The sequence below is a fragment of the Amblyomma maculatum genome, chromosome 7, assembly GCF_055883805.1.
Source record: "Amblyomma maculatum isolate TAMU_Amacu chromosome 7, ASM5588380v1, whole genome shotgun sequence".
Classification (NCBI taxonomy): domain Eukaryota; kingdom Metazoa; phylum Arthropoda; class Arachnida; order Ixodida; family Ixodidae; genus Amblyomma; species Amblyomma maculatum.
Window position 1 is genome coordinate 59,019,855 of NC_139350.1, and position 18,071 is coordinate 59,037,925.

The window sequence follows — 18,071 nt, forward strand, 5'->3', positions numbered from 1 at the left end:
GGAGGCCACGCAATCATGAAGGTAGGCACCATGCGGGTACGGGCGTCTCTCGCTAATACATGACTCTCAAGCTTAATTCGCCGTTACACGTAGCTACTTTGAATGTCAGAGGGCTGGGAGCGAGAAGGCGACAATGCCAGCTCAATCGCCTCTTTTTAGATAATGATATACATGTAGCAGCTGTGCAAGAGTCAAAGATTGAGAGCCAAGAAAGCACTGACCGTATGGTGGCTTCTTTTCAAACAAACTTTTATGTGTGTGTATGCCATTCTGTTGGTGTATCGGGTGGATGCCTTTTATTTATACGTAACACGCTGGGAGTAAGCGTAGAGTCCGTTTTTGCCTGTCCAAGTGGTCGGCTTTTGGTTACTGATTTTACCTACTGTAATTTATGCTGGCGTGTGTTGTGTTTTTATGCTCCCAATTCAGAACGCGAACGTGAAGTGTTTTTTGAGTCTATTGAATCGTGGTTGGAGGTCGACAAAATCTTGCTTGTACTTGGTGACTACAACTGTGTGTGCTCAGCTGTGGACCGAGCGGCGAAGTGTAAACCTCGAAGAGACAGAAGCTCCGAGCAGTTGAATGCACTTGTGCATGAATACGGCCTTGAGGATGTTGGTAGTGTGTTCTCCACCGGAAACCAACCAGAGTTCACCCACTTTCAGCGAGATAGCCATGCTCGATTGGACAGGGTGTATGCCTCGGTTGATCTTGTTTCTCTATGTACTGCATATGAGGTCAAACCTGTGTCTTTCAGCGATCATTGTCTCGTGAGTGCAGTGTTTGGTAGGAAAGGAAAGATATCGCGCTTTAACTGGCACCTATGGAAACTGAATGCCAAACTTCTCGCCGATGAAGAGTTCCTTACGGAAGTTAAGACCGAGTTTGAAAGTCGTCTGACTATGCGACCAGTAAGTTTTGCAGCGGAATGGGAAGCTTTAAAGAATGGGTCAAATTGAAATCCATAGAAAAGAGCAGTAAGGTGCGGCATAAAGAGAAAGAAAAAGAAAAAGAACTGAATGAACAACTCCAGTTTCTTTTGAGCATGGAAAGTTCAGGCCCAGGGCATTTCGCCAGTAAAATACGAGAGATAAAAAGTGAGTTGGAAACAATCGACAGTGAAAGATACACAGCGGCTGTTATACGTGCAAGGGCTGAAAAACTTTGGGCTGGAGAAGTACCGACAAAACGAGCGCTAGCAGACGAGAAAAGATACGCCTGCCAGAAAGAAATAAGGAGTATAAGATATGCCGGCCATATCACTGAGGATGCTAAAGATATTCAGCGTGCGGTAACAGAGCACTTCGAAGAACTGCTTAGCGCTAAGCTTGAGACTGTAGGCGGCTTTCGAACAGATTTTCTAAGACTGATGCCTGCACTGGATGACGAAAGTAAAGCGCGTCTAGAAACACCGGTAACGTTGCAGGAGATACTATCTGCAATAGATGACCTGACACCTGAGAAGGCCCTTGGGCCGGATGGTCTAAGCGCCGCATTCTTTAAAACTTTTCAGCAGTATGCGGCTCAGTTTATGCTCTGTGTAATCACTGAAGCTTATGAACGTAATACTGTTCCATTGTCTTTCTCTACATCGCACATTGTTCTAATACCCAAGACAGATGATCCGGAGAAACGACAGTTGGTGGGGTCATATCGACCGATAAGCCTCACCAATGTTGACTATAAGGTGTACATGAAGGTTTTAGCAAAAAGACTGCAAAGCGTAATAAAAACATTGGTTGGGCCTCATCAAACGTGCGGCATCAAGGGTCGACCCATTGCCACGAATATACATGTCGCAAGAACCGTATTAGAATGCGTTGATGCACTCGGTGGTCAGATAGCCATGATGCAATTAGATTAGGCGAAAGCCTTTGACCGTGTTTCTCACGAAATTCTTTTTTCCATTTTGGAGCATTCTAACCTTGGTGACGTCATAGTGGAGGGTGTTAAAATGGCTTATGCGAACTGCACGACCCGTATTATTGTGAATGGTGAACTGACTGACAGCATCGCAGTACGGTCATCAGTAAGGCAGGGCTGCCCGCTCTCACCTCTGCTTTTTTCACTGTATTTAGAGCCACTTTGCTTGGCTATCATTGATAACGATCGCATTTTAGGTTTCAAGCTGCAATCAGCACACGTGAAAATGCTAGCATACGCTGATGACATTGCAATCTTTTGTGCAACTAGAAAGAGCATCTGTGAAGTCACTGGTGTCGTCCAAACATTTTGTGATCAAACCGGATGCAAGATCAATTGGGAGAAAAGCTCTTGGTTTTGGCATGGTGATTGGGACGTGACACCTGATTTCTTCTGTAAGCTACGATGGTCTGCTCTCCCAACACGATATCTAGGCGTGCCTTTAGAATGTTATCAAGATACCAACGTGCACTGGGTGGAAGAAACATCCAGAGTGAAAGAAAAAGCGGATGCGTGGCAAGGAAGGCAACTGTCAATGTTTTCGCGCGCTTCTATTTGCAATGTTTTTCTTATTTCGAGGCTGTGGTACCTCATAAATGTGTTGTGTATCTCACGAACCTCAATTCAGAAAATGCACCGCGTTTTTGCTGTTTTTATTTGGGCATCCACATGGGAAAAAACCGCCCGGACGAATTTGTTTATTTCTGTTAAAAGGGGCGGGCTTGGCCTTGCACATCTGTTCTTGCGTCAGGTGGTCTCGCGATTTATATTCCTCCGTGATCAAAAAGATACCTTTCTAAGAACTGTGATGCAAGTGCGATTGCAGAGGCTGCTCCCTGAATGGATTGTGTCATGTGAAAACATGCCTGGTACTGTGACTGGCTACCTGCGCGAGGTTGTTTTTTCGTGCAAGTTGCTAGAAGTGCGGTTTTCTTTTGATTATCTTTGCAATGTTCCAAAAAAAAAACTGTATAAAGATCTCATTGACGTGATGCTGCCGGTGCCTTTTTACCGGGCACTACACTGTGGAGGCCCAGGGCAGGACGTTTTGAAAAGAGTTAAGAAGATGCCCGTGAGGCCATCAGCTAAAACGTTCCTTTTCAAACTGCACTCCAATACGCTCCCTGTTAAAACCTGGCTGAATGAAAAAGGTATCTTCGTCCCATGGACAACAAATTGCCTGTTGTGCAAAAAACCGGAAACAATTGAACACGTTTTCTTACAGTGTTGGGATGCTGTCTTCCTATGGGACGTCCTCCAAAGGACAATTAAAAAGGAACTTCCATTAACTCCTTACGGTATAAGATTCCTACCAGTGCAGACCGATGATGCACCTTTTGATTTAATTATGCTTCTTGGCCTCCATAGTTTGTGGAAAACACGAATGCAGGTGCGTCATGCAGATATAGATACACGATCTGCGCGTGAAAACTTTATTGAAAATGCTGTGTATATACGCGAAACTTTCAGGATGCAGCAGGATCCGCCACAATGGCATTCTCTGTTTGATGAGTTGGTGAACATGAAAAGATTTTAGCCGCGTACGCGTTAGCTCAAGTGTAGTTGACGTGTTTTATCATGTGTATTTTGTTTTGTGTTTCACGGCAATAAAGAAAAAAAAAAAAAAGCCTCCGTGGCGCAGTCGGCTAGCGCGTTCGGCTGTTAACCGAAAGGTTGGAGGTTCGAGTCCTCCCGGTGGCGGCATTTTTTGGTTCTAGCTGTAGTGTAGTTTGTCCCTGAATAGCAAAACAAGTTTGGTTATTGTAGAGAAACACACTAATTGACATTTTGCTTTGTTGATGTATTCTCGTGCATTGAATAAAAAAAAAAGTGCTTCATGAAACACTAACCGCCCTAGCTATTTAAAGCTTTCCGTGTGTGTTGTTAGCTAGAGAAGCTTTCTTCTTGGCATACCCTCCGACCCGGCCTCCGTGGCGCAATCGGCTAGCGCGTTCGGCTGTTAACCGAAAGGTTGGAGGTTCGAGTCCTCCCGGTGGCGGCATTTTTTGGTTCTAGCTGTAGTGTAGTTTGTCCCTGGACAGCAAAACAAGTTTGGTTATTGTAGAGAAACACACTAATGGACGTTTTGCTTTGTTGCTGTATTCTCGTGCATTAAATAAAAAAAAAATGCTTCATGAAACACTAAACGCCCTAGCTATTTGAAGCTTTCCGAGTGTGTTGTTAGCTAGAGAAGCTTTCTTCTTGGCATACCCTCCGACCCGGCCTCCGTGGCGCGGCTGATTCTACTTCCGGGCGCCGAAGCGAGCGGACGTTTAATCATGTGCTCCGTCGGAGCGGTATCAGCGGCCCAGTCTGGCTGCGGAAACAGGTTTTTGTCTGCCGTCGATGAAGATTACCAGGTCGTACTGCCAACTTTGCCGACAGGAAGAATTGTGTTGAACACAATTTTTATGCACGCAGACCCAGCGGTTAAACCGTATCGCGTCGAGGACTTCAGAGATACTTTGGTTCATCTTGGTGCGCTCCCTGAAGTGCTTGCTTTGGGGGCGTATCAGATGAACCATGTCTGGGCCGTTACGCTCAAGAGTGCCGAGGCAACGAGGAAACTACTGGCGGCTACTGATGTCAAGGTGAAGAACCGGCCGTGTCTACTGATTGACCCAAATAACCAGGATGTGCGCCTGAAAATCCACTGGGTTTTGCATGGCGTTAGTGACGACGATATCCGTGCTGCCTTGCTGCCGTACAGAACAGTGACTGACGTGTCCAAAGAGCGTTGGAGAGCCTTTGGTGTCGCAGACAAAGGGTCCACTACGAGAACAGTGGCCCTCAAGTTGAAAAATGGAATTTCAAGAGAGGACATTCCGCACCAGCTCAAGATAGCAGGTGAGCCCGCACTTCTTGTTGTTCCGGGAAGGGCGGCGCTCTGTTTGAGGTGCAAGGCCACAGGTCATATTAGGCGGGATTGTAAAGTGCCGAAATGCAGCCTTTGTCGTCGCTTCGGCCACACGGATGAGCAGTGTGTCAAAACATACGCCAGTGCAACAGGGCCTGCAAGAACCGACGACTTCTCAGAACACCTCATGGACGAGGTGGACGTCGCGGAAGTCACCGGTGCGGAAGATAGTGCGAGGGCAAAGGACTCAAAGGAGGGAACAAACCAGCCCCCTCAACTCGAGGGAAATTCTGAGCGACAAGAAGTCCTGCAACATGAAAAGAGCGCTGCGGGCGAGGCCACCGAAGCAAGTGTTGCTGCTATCGGTGCCAGTGGTAAGTCGACGTCAGCGTCTTCAAAGGAACAGGCACCGATGGACACGCGCGAAAGTACAATTAATAGTGCGACCACGAAACGCACGCGCGACGTAACCGACGCAGCGGGCGCCCCCGACAAGACCGATCAAGAGGAACCGCCCCACAAAGCGGCCCCTCTACGTCGGCCATCTTTCAAGCCAAAGCCCACTATTCCGCCTGACCGGAACCCACCAGGGATGCAGCCTTCGCCATGAAGGAGCCCCGAGTTCGTGGCTGCTCGGGCCGCTTCTGGGGCTCAAGGATTCCTGATGCGGCCCGGAGCGGCGACAAATGCAGCGTCGCTCTGTGTCAACGCCACCAGCGTGAACCATTGATGCCACCTTGGAGCATTGTTTTTCGGTCATGCCAGCCTGTACTGCACAGTTTGTCCGCTCCTGACCCCAATGTACCAGGTAAGATCGTGCGGCTCGTTTGATTCATTTTCAGCATGGCGGTTGAACCAGAATTAGCTCTACGTGTAGCCTCGCTTAATGTGCGAGGGTTGTCAGCCAGGCGAAAACAGTACCAAGTCAGCCGTCTATTGTTAGATAACGATATAGACATAATGGCGGTACAAGAAACGAAAGTGGAGAGCGATGAGCAAACGAGCCGCATGGTCGAGCCCTTCTCTGCTCGCTATAATATTTGCGTGTGCCATGCGGTTGGGGATTTTAGTACAAGCAGTGACTGTGAGTGACAATGGCCGTTTCGTTGTCTGCGATTTCTCTTTGACGGGTGTACAGTGGCGTGTCATGTGCGTGTATGCTCCTAACAGAGAGGATGATCGGCGTAGTTTCTTTGAGCAAATCGGTGTCTACTTGAAATGTTCAAAGAGCATCATTCTACTCGGCGATTTCAACTGTGTCTGCTATGCCGAGGACAGGTCAGACAAGAGGTTGGTGCGAGACAGAAGTGCTCTCCTACTAAGCACGTTAATGCAAGAATGCGAAATGGAAGATGTTGGTCATGTTTTGGCTTGCAGCTCTTCACACTTTACGCACTTCCAGCGTGCAAGTCACGCCAGGCTGGATCGTGCCTATGTCTCTTTGGCTCTGCTACCAAGGTGTTCGGATTATAAAGTTAAACATGTTTCTTTCAGCGACCATAGCTTAGTGGCTTTTACTATCGGCACAAAGAAAAAAAACTCGAAATTTTTCTGGGACCTATGGAAGTTTAACGTTAAGCTCCTTGATGATGAAGTTTTTGTAAATGAGGTTAAAATGAAGATACAGCGATTGCTTGAAAGTGAGCCTTCGAAATCTATCGCGGCGTGGGAAATATTCAAGCAAGAAATTAAAATAGGCGCTATAGAAAGGAGCATCGTCCTGAGACAAGAAGAAAGGAAGAAAGAAAAAGAACTGCAGTGCGAGTTAAGTTTCGTTTTAAGCTTGGAAAATCTGCAGCCCGGAAAATATACCGCACAGATCAGAAAACTGAAAGCGCAGTTAGAATGTGCAGATAAAGAAAAATACATGGGAGCAATAGTACAAGCCCGGGCGGAAAGGTTGTTCATGGGTGAAGCGCCGACGAAACGCTCCATAAGTGATGAAAAGCGATACGCGAAACGAAACGAAATAAGACAGATAAGATACGGAGATACGGTTACTAGTGACGGCGAGGAAAAAAATGGCCTTTTTTGAGCACTATCGCAACATGATAGGGCGCCAACGGCCAGTGGAAGAAGGTTTCGAACAAGAATTTCTTGCATTAATTCCAGCATTGGACGCAATTGTTAGAGCAGGTCTGGAAGCGCCAATAACTGTAAATGAGATTGAAAAAGCTATTGAGGAACTAAGCCATGGGAAAACACCTGGTCCAGACGGTGTGGGTGCAGCATTGTACAAGATGTTTAAGAGCGAAATCGCAACCGCCTTGCACCGAGTGATTTTGCAGGCGTATGAAGAAAACTGCATCCCTCCGTCCTTTCGTCAAACACACGTTGTACTGGTTCCAAAAAGTGATGATCCTTTAAAGCTCTTATCTGTAACATCATATCGTCCAATTAGTCTGACTACCCGCCGGGGCTCGCCGGGGGTTACGGCGCTCGACTACTGTTCCCAAGGATGCGGGATCGAATCCCGGCCTCGGCTGCCGCTTTTCGATGGAGGCGAAAAACAAAGCGCCCGTGTGCTGTGCGATGTCAGTGCACGTTAAAGAACCCCAGGTGGTCGAAATTTCCGGAGTCCTCCACTACGGCGTCTCTCATAGCCTGAGTTGCTTTGGGACGTTAAACCCCACAAACCAACCAACCAATTAGTCTGACTAACGTTGACTATAAAATTTTTATGAAGGTTCTTGCGAGTAGGTTACAGAATGTCATTAAGGAAATAGTAGGGCATCATCAGACGTGTGTTATTAAAGGCCGAACAATAAGTGTAAACATTCATGTAGCTAGAAGCATACTGGAGTGTTGTGACGTTTGGGGTGACCACGTTGCAATGCTCCAGATAGACCTTGAGAAAGCCTTCGACCTTGTTGATCATGGCATACTTTTTCAAATACTAGAAAATATTAAAGTTGGATCTATTTTATAAGATGGAATAAAAATGGCTTGCAACGAATGTTATACTAAGGTTGTTGCAAACAAGCAACTAACGAAAAATATTCCAGTGATGTCATCAGTTAGACAAGGCTGCCCACTATCGCCCTTGCTATTTGCGATCTACCTCGAACCCTTTTGCCAAAAGATCATTCACTGTGAACGTATACACGGATTCAGACTGATGGCTAGCGAAGTTAAAATTTTGGCGTACGCCGATGACATTGCTGTCTTTTGTCAAGACAAGGAAAGTATTACTCAAACAGTGCACTTAGCAAAGAAGTTTTGTCAGATGTCGGGTAGTTCAATAAACTGGGACAAATGTATGGGCTTTTGGTATGGCAGTTGGGATTGCACTCCTGAATCCCTCGAAAACATAAAATTCTCGACACTACCAGTGAAATATCTAGGGGTCCCACTTGTACATTACAAAGACGCAAATGATTATTGGGTGCAAGAGACTGAACGTTCTCGGGAGAAAACACTAGGGTGGGGCGGAAGGGAGCTCTCCATGTTCGCCCGTTCAACTGTGTGTAATTTGTTTATTGTTGCTAAAGTTTGGTATGTTCTTCAAGTGTTGTGCATGTCGCGAGTCAGTATTCAAAAGCTACACAGAGTTTTTGCTGTTTTTTTGTGGGGTTCAGTGTGGGAAAGAACAAGTCGTACCAATCTCTTCCGTCCGGTTAGAGAAGGGGGACTCGGTCTTACTCACTTGTTTCTGAGACAGATTGTGTCTCGCTTTATGTTTCTGCGTACACAGAGCCATCCATTATTGCGCACTGTGATACAGGTGCGTCTCTGGCACGAGTTACCAGGATTTGTTGTGTCTTCTTCTGAATTAAGGCGAACAAGTATTCGTGGGTTTTTGCGTGAAGTCGTACTGAGTTTCCGAATGTTAAATGTTAGATTTTCCAAAGACTACCTGTCTTCAATAACAAAGAAACAATTGTACAAAGATTTACTAGATGTAATGCTCCCGGTCCCAATGTATCGCACCATATACAGTGCAGGCCCAGGAATGAACGTCCTGAAAAGGGCAAAGAAAATGCCCGTGCGCTCGTCAACAAAGACATTTTTTTTTTTCTACTACACAGCGGAACACTGCCGGTTAAACCGTGGCTGGAGGATAATGGAATGTTTGTCCCTTGGTCAGTCAACTGTATAATCTGTCGAAAGCCTGAAACCGTTGAGCACATTTTTCTTGAATGTTGGGACGCGATATTCCTTTGGGATATTCTGCAGCGCACGCTCAAAAAGCAGCTTCCAATTTCCCCTCGGGGTATCCGCTTCCTCCCGGCAGCTGATGAAGGGGGGTTACCCCTCGATATGATTATTCTACTGGGTCTGCACAGTCTATGGAAGACCCGTATGACTGTGAGAAATGCTGATGAACATGCCCGTCCTGCGCGAGAGTGCTTTATGGAAAATGTGGTCTACATCACACAAGTGTTGAAAAGCCTAGGTGATCCACCTGAATGGCTACCGGAAATGGACAAGCTAGTCAACTTGAAGCCCTTTTAAGCGACGTACTGTCCAAGAAGGCTGGACGTCTTTTAATAACCATTGTACTGTGGTAGTGTTGCATATGTATTTATATTGTCCAGGCAATAAAAAAAAAAGCCTCCGTGGCGCAATCGGCTAGCGCGTTCGGCTGTTAACCGAAAGGTTGGAGGTTCGAGTCCTCCCGGTGGCGGCATTTTTTGGTTCTAGCTGTAGTGTAGTTTGTCCCTGAGCAGCAAAACAAGTTTGGTTATTGTAGAGAAACACACTAATTGACATTTTGCTTTGTTGCTGTATTCTCGTGCATTAAATAAAAAAAATGCTTCATGAAACACTAAACGCCCTAGCTATTTGAAGCTTTCCGAGTGAGTTGTTAGCTAGAGAAGCTTTCTTCTTGGCATAACCCCCGACCCGGCCTCCGTGGCGCAATCGGCTAGCGCGTTCGGCTGTTAACCGAGAGTTTGGAGGTTCGAGTCCTCCCGGTGGCGGCATTTTTTGGTTCTAGCTGTAGTGTAGTTTGTCCCTGAGCAGCAAAACAAGTTTGGTTATTGTAGAGAAACACACTAATTGACATTTTGCTTTGTTGCTGTATTCCCGTGCATTAAATAAAAAACAATGCTTCATGAAACACTAAACGCCCTAGCTATTTGAAGCTTTCCGAGTGAGTTGTTAGCTAGAGAAGCTTTCTTCTTGGCATAACCCCCGACCCGGCCTCCGTGGCGCAATGGATTCTGCTTCCGGCCACGCCAGTGAACGGACGCAGGATGCAGGGCTCCTCAGGAGCGGCTTCAGCGGCCATGTCAGGCCGCGGTAACAGGACTGCTGAACAGGATGGTACTTATCAAGTTGTTTTGCCTGCACTGCCAACAGGTCGGTTTGTTTTGAATACGGTTTTTTTGCACGCCGATATCAGGGCCCGCCCTTACCGGGTGGAAGATTTCCGCGACGCGTTGGCACAGCATTCGCTGATCCCCGATGTTGTTGCGATGGGGGCGTATCGGATGAGCCACGTCTGGGCTGTCACTCTCAAGGATCCTGAAGCGGTGACCAAGCTTGTTAGTGTCGGTGAGTTGTGTGTGAAAAACAGTCGCTGCTTGGTAATTGACCCGGCCAACCAGGACGTGCGACTGAAACTTCACTGGCTTTTACACAACGTGCCAGACGAGGATGTGCGTGCTGCCTTTACGCCGTATGGAAAGGTGTTGGAAGTTATAAGGGAGCGCTGGCGTGTGAAAGGTATGGTAGAAAAAGGCTCAACTACTAGACTTGTCACGCTTAAGTTGAAAGCTGGCGTGAAGCTGGATGACCTGCCACATCAGTTGAACGTTAGCGGTGAGCTGGCGCTCGTTGTTGTGCCAGGCAGACCTCCCTTGTGCCTACGCTGTCGGAGCACGGGTCACATCCGCAAGGAGTGCCGGGTTCCTCGCTGCGGAACCTGTCGACGGTTCGGTCATGAAGACAGCCAGTGTGCACGTACCTACGCAAGCATTGCCGGACCTGGGACCAGCGAGGACACGTCCGAGTTGATAATGGATGAGGTGGATGCGGAGGAGGCAGCCGACATTCAAGGACAGTCAACGAAACAGGACGCGCCTTCCATGACGGTTTTAACTAAGCATAAGGTGACGGTCTCAAGTGAAAAGAACGAAACTCGGCACGTCTCGCACGTTCCATCGCAGGACCAACAGGACCACGAAAGCGCTTCAAAGGAAGCGTCAGAGGACGTAATCAAGTTTTCTGACGCTGAGGAGCATCTGAGTACTGAGCCTCCTTGCACTGATGCCATGGAAGTTGGGCCGGAGACAGCGGCCTTAATTGCCTCAAAACGTCCACACGAGGAAAGCTTCGAGGAGACTCAGCTGCCAGGCGGCGTTTGTGGTGAGCCGCCGCCGAAAACTGCGGGCATCCGAAGATCGACTTTGAGACCGAAGCCGAACTTCTCTGCCGACACGCGGCAGGCGGGGAAACCGCCTCCGTAGGTTTTGTGGTGTCCTGAACGATTTGTGGGTCGGCTGCCTACCGACCAGCGTCAGGAACATTCTGCAACCAAGCGGGGCGTGTGTGGAAAAAAAAATGAAAAACGGTGCTTGGACTTCGTTTGAATGCAGCCCGACGTTCTGCTGGGAGGACAATACGTGCACACATATGCCGCTCTTCTTCAGAAGCGGAGGCCATGCAACCATGAAGGTAGGCACCATGCGGGTACGGGCGGCCCTTTCTAACACATGACTCTCAAGCTTAATTCGGCGTTACACGTAGCTACTTTGAATGTCAGAGGGCTGGGAGCGAGAAGGCGACAATGCCAGCTCAGTCGCCTCCTTGTGGATAATGATATAGATATAGCAGCTGTGCAAGAGTCAAAGATTGAGAGCCAAGAAAGCACTGACCGTATGGTGGCTTCTTTTCAAACAAACTTTTATGTGTGTGTATGCCATTCTGTTGGTGTGTCGGGTGGATGCCTTTTATTTATACGTAACACGCTGGGAGTAAGTGTAGATTTCGTTTTTGCCTGTCCAAGTGGTCGGCTTTTGGTTACTGATTTTACCTACTGTAATTTATGCTGGCGTGTTATGTGTGTGTATGCTCCCAATTCAGAAAGCGAACGTGAATCGTTTTTTGAGTCTATTGAATTGTGGTTGAAGGTCGACAAAATCTTGCTTGTACTTGGCGATTACAACTGTGTGTGCGCAGCTGTGGACCGAGCGGCGAAGTGCAAACCTCGAAGAGACAGAAGCTCCGAGCGGTTGAATGCACTTGTGCATGAATACGGCCTTGAGGATGTTGGTAGTGTGTTCTCCACTGGAAACCAACCAGAGTTCACGCACTTTCAGCGAGATAGCCATGCTAGATTGGACAGGGTGTATGCCTCGGTTGATCTTGTTGCCCTATGTACTGCATATGAGGTGAAATCTGTGTCTTTCAGCGATCATTGTCTCGTGAGTGCAGTGTTCGGTAGGGCAGGAAAGAAATCGCGCTTTAACTGGTACCTATGGAAACTGAATGCCAAACTTCTCGCCGATGAAGAGTTCCTTACGGAAGTTAAGACCCAGTTTGAAGATCGTCTGGCTATGCGACCAGTAAGTTTTGCAGCGGAATGGGACAGCTTCAAAGAGTGGGTGAAATTGAAAGCCATAGAAAAGAGCAGTAAGGTGCGGCATGAAGAGAAAGAAAAAGAAAAAGAACTGAATGAACAACTTCAGTTTTTTTTGAGCATGGAAAGTACTGTGCCAGGGCATTTCGCCAGTAAAATACGAGAGATTAAACGTGAGCTGGAAACAATCGACAGCGAAAGATACACAGCGGCTGTCATACGTGCAAGGGCTGAAAAACTTTGGGCTGGAGAAGTGCCGACAAAACGAGCCCTAGCAGACGAAAAAAGATACGCCTGCCAGAAAGAAATAAGGAGTATAAGGTATGCCGGCCATATCACTGAAGATGCTAAAGATATTCAGCGTGCGGTAGCAGAGCACTTCGAAGAACTGCTTAGCGCTAAGCTTGAGACTGTAGGCGGCTTTCAAACAGATTTCCTAAGACTGATGCCTGCACTGGATGACGAAAGTAAAGCGCGCCTAGAAACACCGATAACGTTGCAGGAGATAGAATCTGCAATAGATGACCTGACACCTGGGAAAGCACCTGGGCCGGATGGTCTAAGCGTTTCCTTCTTTAAAACCTTTCAGCAGTATGCGGCTCAGTTTATGCTCGATGTAATCACTGAAGCTTATGAACGTAATACTGTTCCATTGTCTTTCGCTACATCGCACATTGTGCTAATACCCAAGACAGATGATCCAGAGAAACGACTGTTGGTGGGGTCATATCGACCGATTAGCCTCACCAATGTTGACTACAAGGTGTATATGAAGGTTTTAGCAAAAAGACTGCAAAGCGTAATAAAAAAACTGGTTGGGTCTCATCAAACGTGCGGCATCAAGGGTCGATCCATTGCCACGAATATACATGTCGCAAGAACCGTACTAGAATGTGTTGATGCACTCGGTGGTCAGATAGCCATGATGCAATTAGATTTGGCGAAAGCCTTTGACCGTGTTTCTCACGAAATTCTTTTTTCCATTTTGGAGCATTCTAACCTTGGAAAAGTCATAGTGGGGGGTGTTAAAATGGCTTACGCGAACTGCACGACCCGTATTATAGTGAATGGTGAACTGACTGACAGCATCGCAGTACGTTCATCGGTAAGGCAGGGCTGCCCGCTCTCACCCCTGCTTTTTGCACTGTATTTAGAGCCACTTTGCTTGGCTATCATTGATAGCGATCGCATTTTAGGGTTCGAGCTGCAATCAGCACACGTGAAGATGCTAGCATATGCTGATGACATAGCAGTGTTTTGTGCAACTAGAAAGAGCATCTGTGAAGTTACGGGTGTCGTCCAAACATTTTGTGATCAAACCGGATGTAAGATCAATTGGGAGAAAAGCTCCGGGTTTTGGCACGGTGATTGGGACGTGACACCTGATTTCTTCTGTAAGCTGCGATGGTCTGTTCTCCCAACGCGATATCTAGGCGTGCCTTTAGATTGTTATCGAGATCCCAACGTGCACTGGATGGAAGAAACATCCAGAGCGAAAGAAAAAGCGGATGCGTGGCAAGGAAGGCAACTCTCAATGTTTTCGCGCGCTTCTATTTGCAATGTTTTTCTTATTTCGAGGCTGTGGTACCTCATGAATGTGTTGTGTGTCTCACGGACCTCAATTCAGAAAATGCACCGCGTTTTTGCTGTTTTTATTTGGGCATCCACATGGGAAAAAACCGCCCGGACGAATTTGTTTATTTCTGTTAAAAGGGGCGGGCTTGGCCTTGCCCATTTGTTCTTGCGTCAAGTGGTTTCGCGATTTATATTCCTGCGTGATCAAAAAGATACCTTTCTGAGAACTGTGATGCAAGTGCGATTGCAGAGGCTGCTCCCTGAATGGATTGTGTCATGTGAAAGCATGCCTGGTACTGTGACTGGCTACCTGCGCGAGGTTGTTTTTTCGTGCAAGTTGCTGGAAGTGCGGTTTTCTTTTGATTACCTTTTCAATGTTCCCAGAAAAAAAACTGTATAAAGATCTCATTGACGTGATGCTGCCGGTGCCTTTTTACCGAGCATTACACTGTGGAGGCCCAGGGCAGGACGTTTTGAAAAGAGTCAAGAAGATGCCCGTGAGGCCATCTGCTAAAACGTTCCTATTCAAACTTCACTCTAATACGCTCCCTGTTAAAACCTGGCTGAATGAAAAAGGTATCTTCGTCCCATGGACAACAAATTGCCTGTTGTGCAAAAAACCGGAGACAATTGAACACGTCTTCTTACAGTGTTGGGATGCTGTCTTTCTATGGGACGTCCTCCAAAGGACAATTAAAAAGGAACTTCCCCTAACTCCGTACGGTATCAGATTCCTTCCAGTGCAGAACGATGATGCACCTTACGATTTAATTATGCTTCTTGGCCAACATAGTCTGTGGAAAACACGAATGCAGGTGCGTCACGCAGATATAAATACACGATCTGCGCGTGAAAACTTCATTGAAAGTGCGGTGTATATACGCGAAACTTTCAGGATGCAGCAGGATCCACCACAATGGCAATGTCTATTTGATGAGTTGGTGAACCTGAAAAGATTTTAGCCGCGTACGCGTTAGTTCAAGTGTAGTTGACGTGTTTTATCATGTGTATTTTTTTTTGTGTTTCACGGCAATAAAGGAAAAAAAAAAAAAAAAAAAAAAAGCCTCCGTGGCGCAATCGGCTAGCGCGTTCGGCTGTTAACCGAGAGTTTGGAGGTTCGAGTCCTCCCGGTGGCGGCATTTTTTGGTTCTAGCTGTAGTGTAGTTTGTCCCTGAACAGCAAAACAACTTTGGTTATTGTAGAGAAACACACTAATTGACATTTTGCTTTGTTGCTGTATTCCCGTGCATTAAATAAAAAAACAATGCTTCATGAAACACTAAACGCCCTAGCTATTTGAAGCTTTCCGAGTGAGTTGTTAGCCAGAGAAGCTTTCTTCTTGGCATACCCTCCGACCCGGCCTCCGTGGCGCAATCGGCTAGCGCGTTCGGCTGTTAACCGAGAGTTTGGAGGTTCGAGTCCTCCCGGTGGCGGCATTTTTTGGTTCTAGCTGTAGTGTAGTTTGTCCCTGAACAGCAAAACAACTTTGGTTATTGTAGAGAAACACACTAATTGACATTTTGCTTTGTTGCTGTATTCTCGTGCATTAAATAAAAAAACAATGCTTCATGAAACACTAAACGCCCTAGCTATTTGAAGCTTTCCGAGTGAGTTGTTAGCCAGAGAAGCTTTCTTCTTGGCATACCCTCCGACCCGGCCTCCGTGGCGCAATCGGCTAGCGCGTTCGGCTGTTAACCGAGAGTTTGGAGGTTCGAGTCCTCCCGGTGGCGGCATTTTTTGGTTCTAGCTGTAGTGTAGTTTGTCCCTGAACAGCAAAACAACTTTGGTTATTGTAGAGAAACACACTAATTGACATTTTGCTTTGTTGCTGTATTCTCGTGCATTAAATAAAAAACAATGCTTCATGAAACACTAAACGCCCTAGCTATTTGAAGCTTTCCGAGTGAGTTGTTAGCCAGAGAAGCTTTCTTCTTGGCACACCCTCCGACCTGGCCTCCGTGGCGCAATCGGCTAGCGCGTTCGGCTGTTAACCGAGAGTTTGGAGGTTCGAGTCCTCCCGGTGGCGGCATTTTTTGGTTCTAGCTGTAGTGTAGTTTGTCCCTGAACAGCAAAACAACTTTGGTTATTGTAGAGAAACACACTAATTGACATTTTGCTTTGTTGCTGTATTCTCGTGCATTAAATAAAAAACAATGCTTCATGAAACACTAAACGCCCTAGCTATTTGAAGCTTTCCGAGTGAGTTGTTAGCCAGAGAAGCTTTCTTCTTGGCACACCCTCCGACCTGGCCTCCGTGGCGCAATCGGCTAGCGTGTTCGGCTGTTAACCGAAAGGTTGGAGGTTCGAGTCCTCCCGGTGGCGGCATTTTTTGGTTCTAGCTGTAGTGTAGTTTGTCCCTGAACAGCAAAACAACTCTGGTTATTGTAGAGAAACACACTAATTGACATTTTGCTTTGTTGCTGTATTCTCGTGCATTAAATAAAAAAACAATGCTTCATGAAACACTAAACGCCCTAGCTATTTGAAGCTTTCCGAGTGAGTTGTTAGCTAGAGAAGCTTTCTTCTTGGCATACCCTCCGGCCCGGCCTCCGTGGGGCAATCGGCATTCTACTTCCGGATACCGTAGTGAACGGTGGCAGAATCATGTGCTCCAGCGGAGCGGCGATAGCGGCCATTTCCAGCCGCGGAAACAGGCTTGAGGACATGGATGATAGCGAATATCAGATTATTCTGCCAACTTTGCCCACCGTACGCGTTGTTTTTAACACGCTTTTTTTGCACGGCGATGTGCGAGTCAGGCCATACAGGGTCGAGGATTTCCGCGACGCCCTTGCCAACGCTGGTGCGCTCCCCGACGTTGTGGCGTTGGGGGCGTATCAGATCAACCATGTTTGGGCGGTCACGTTAAGCAGCACAGAAGCAACGAAGAAACTGGCGGCTTTCAAGGAGCTCGAAGTTAAGGGACGCCGTTGCCTCATTATCGATCCCGAGGACCAACAGGTGAAGTTGCGACTTCACTGGATGTTGTACGGTGTGGCAGACGACGACATCCGGACGGCTTTTGCGGCTTTTGGGAAGGTGACCGAGGTGACCCGGGAGAGGTGGAGAGTTCAAGGCGTCAGGGAGAAGGGGTCCACCACGAGGACTGTGCTCCTGAAATTGAAACCCGGCATTAAGGTCGATGACTTACCTCACCAGCTGCGAGTGGCCGGAGAGCTGGCCCTTGTCGTGGTGCCTGGGCGAGCGATGCAGTGCCTGCGCTGCCGTGGTACCGGTCACGTTCGACGAGAATGTAAGGTGCCGCGTTGTCCAAAGTGTAGACGCTACGGTCATGACGAGGCAGCCTGTGTGCTTTCGTACGCTTCGGCAGCGGGACATGGAACTGCGGAACGGTCGGCGGAGCTCACCATGGACGTGGTCGAGGCGGAGGAGGCGGCGAAGGGTGCCGGAGAGGTGCGAACGCAGACACGGGAGACGGATTCGTCGGTGGACTCGGCAGAAAGCGGCAATGCTGCGAGGGATGTGGGGAGAGCGGACTCTGCACCTCAGCTCCCTAGCAATGAGGAAGGCCCGTCACTTGAGCCTTCAAACGGCATGGAACAGGATAATGGGGAGGAGCACTCAGACACCAGCGGTGTTCGTAAGCCAGGCGTCCAAGCCCCAGCCAAGCGATCCCACACACAGTCCGAACCCGAAGGTAACCAGGCGTCAGCCCCCAGCGTCGACGAGCCACCAGCAAAAACGGGGCAATCCCGGCGGTCCACGCTACGTCCGCGGCCAAACATTTCATCAGAGAGACGGGTAGCGGATAAAGTGCCCCCGCTGCCGGGTCAGCCGCTCGCACCGGACGGGGATGGATCAAACGACGGCGTCTAGCAACGCGCTAGACGGGAAAGGTAAGCACCATGCTTTCGGTCTCTTCACCCTTGATGAAAATGGCGCCCGAAACCACCTTAAGAGTAGCCACGTTAAATGTCAGGGGAGTGGCAGGCAAAAAGAAGCAGAGCCAGATGCATCGGCTCTTAATTGACCACGATATTGACGTGCTTGCCGTGCAAGAAACTAAGGTTGACGGGGAGGAAGAGACCGGGAGCATGGTGCGACGTTTCACGGCTAGATTTTACGCCATTGTTAGCCACGCAGTTGGGACATCGGCCGGGTGTGTATTGTTTGTCAAAAAGCTGCCTGGTCTGGTTGTAAAGGGCTACTCCTCATGCTCTTCTGGACGGT

At 48.0% G+C, this 18,071-nt stretch overlaps 1 protein-coding gene and 4 non-coding genes across 5 annotated transcripts; all 5 read left to right on the top strand.

Annotated features, from left to right (window-relative positions):
* The first annotated feature begins 3,550 nt into the window (after positions 1–3,550).
* TRNAN-GUU (transfer RNA asparagine (anticodon GUU)) lies at positions 3,551–3,624 on the top strand. Its single transcript has one exon. It is a non-coding gene; the product is annotated as a tRNA-Asn (tRNA).
* Positions 3,625–3,848: 224 nt separating this feature from the next.
* TRNAN-GUU (transfer RNA asparagine (anticodon GUU)) lies at positions 3,849–3,922 on the top strand. Its single transcript has one exon. It is a non-coding gene; the product is annotated as a tRNA-Asn (tRNA).
* A 228-nt stretch (positions 3,923–4,150) lies between these two features.
* LOC146183441 (uncharacterized) lies at positions 4,151–5,395 on the top strand. Its single transcript, XM_084609122.1, has one exon. The coding sequence runs from the start codon at positions 4,203–4,205 to the stop codon at positions 5,388–5,390; it is 1,188 nt and encodes a 395-aa protein (XP_084465248.1). The 5' UTR covers positions 4,151–4,202; the 3' UTR covers positions 5,391–5,395.
* Positions 5,396–9,333: 3,938 nt separating this feature from the next.
* Positions 9,334–9,407, top strand: TRNAN-GUU (transfer RNA asparagine (anticodon GUU)). The gene has a single exon. It is a non-coding gene; the product is annotated as a tRNA-Asn (tRNA).
* Positions 9,408–16,128: 6,721 nt separating this feature from the next.
* Positions 16,129–16,202, top strand: TRNAN-GUU (transfer RNA asparagine (anticodon GUU)). Its single transcript has one exon. It is a non-coding gene; the product is annotated as a tRNA-Asn (tRNA).
* Positions 16,203–18,071: the final 1,869 nt, after the last annotated feature.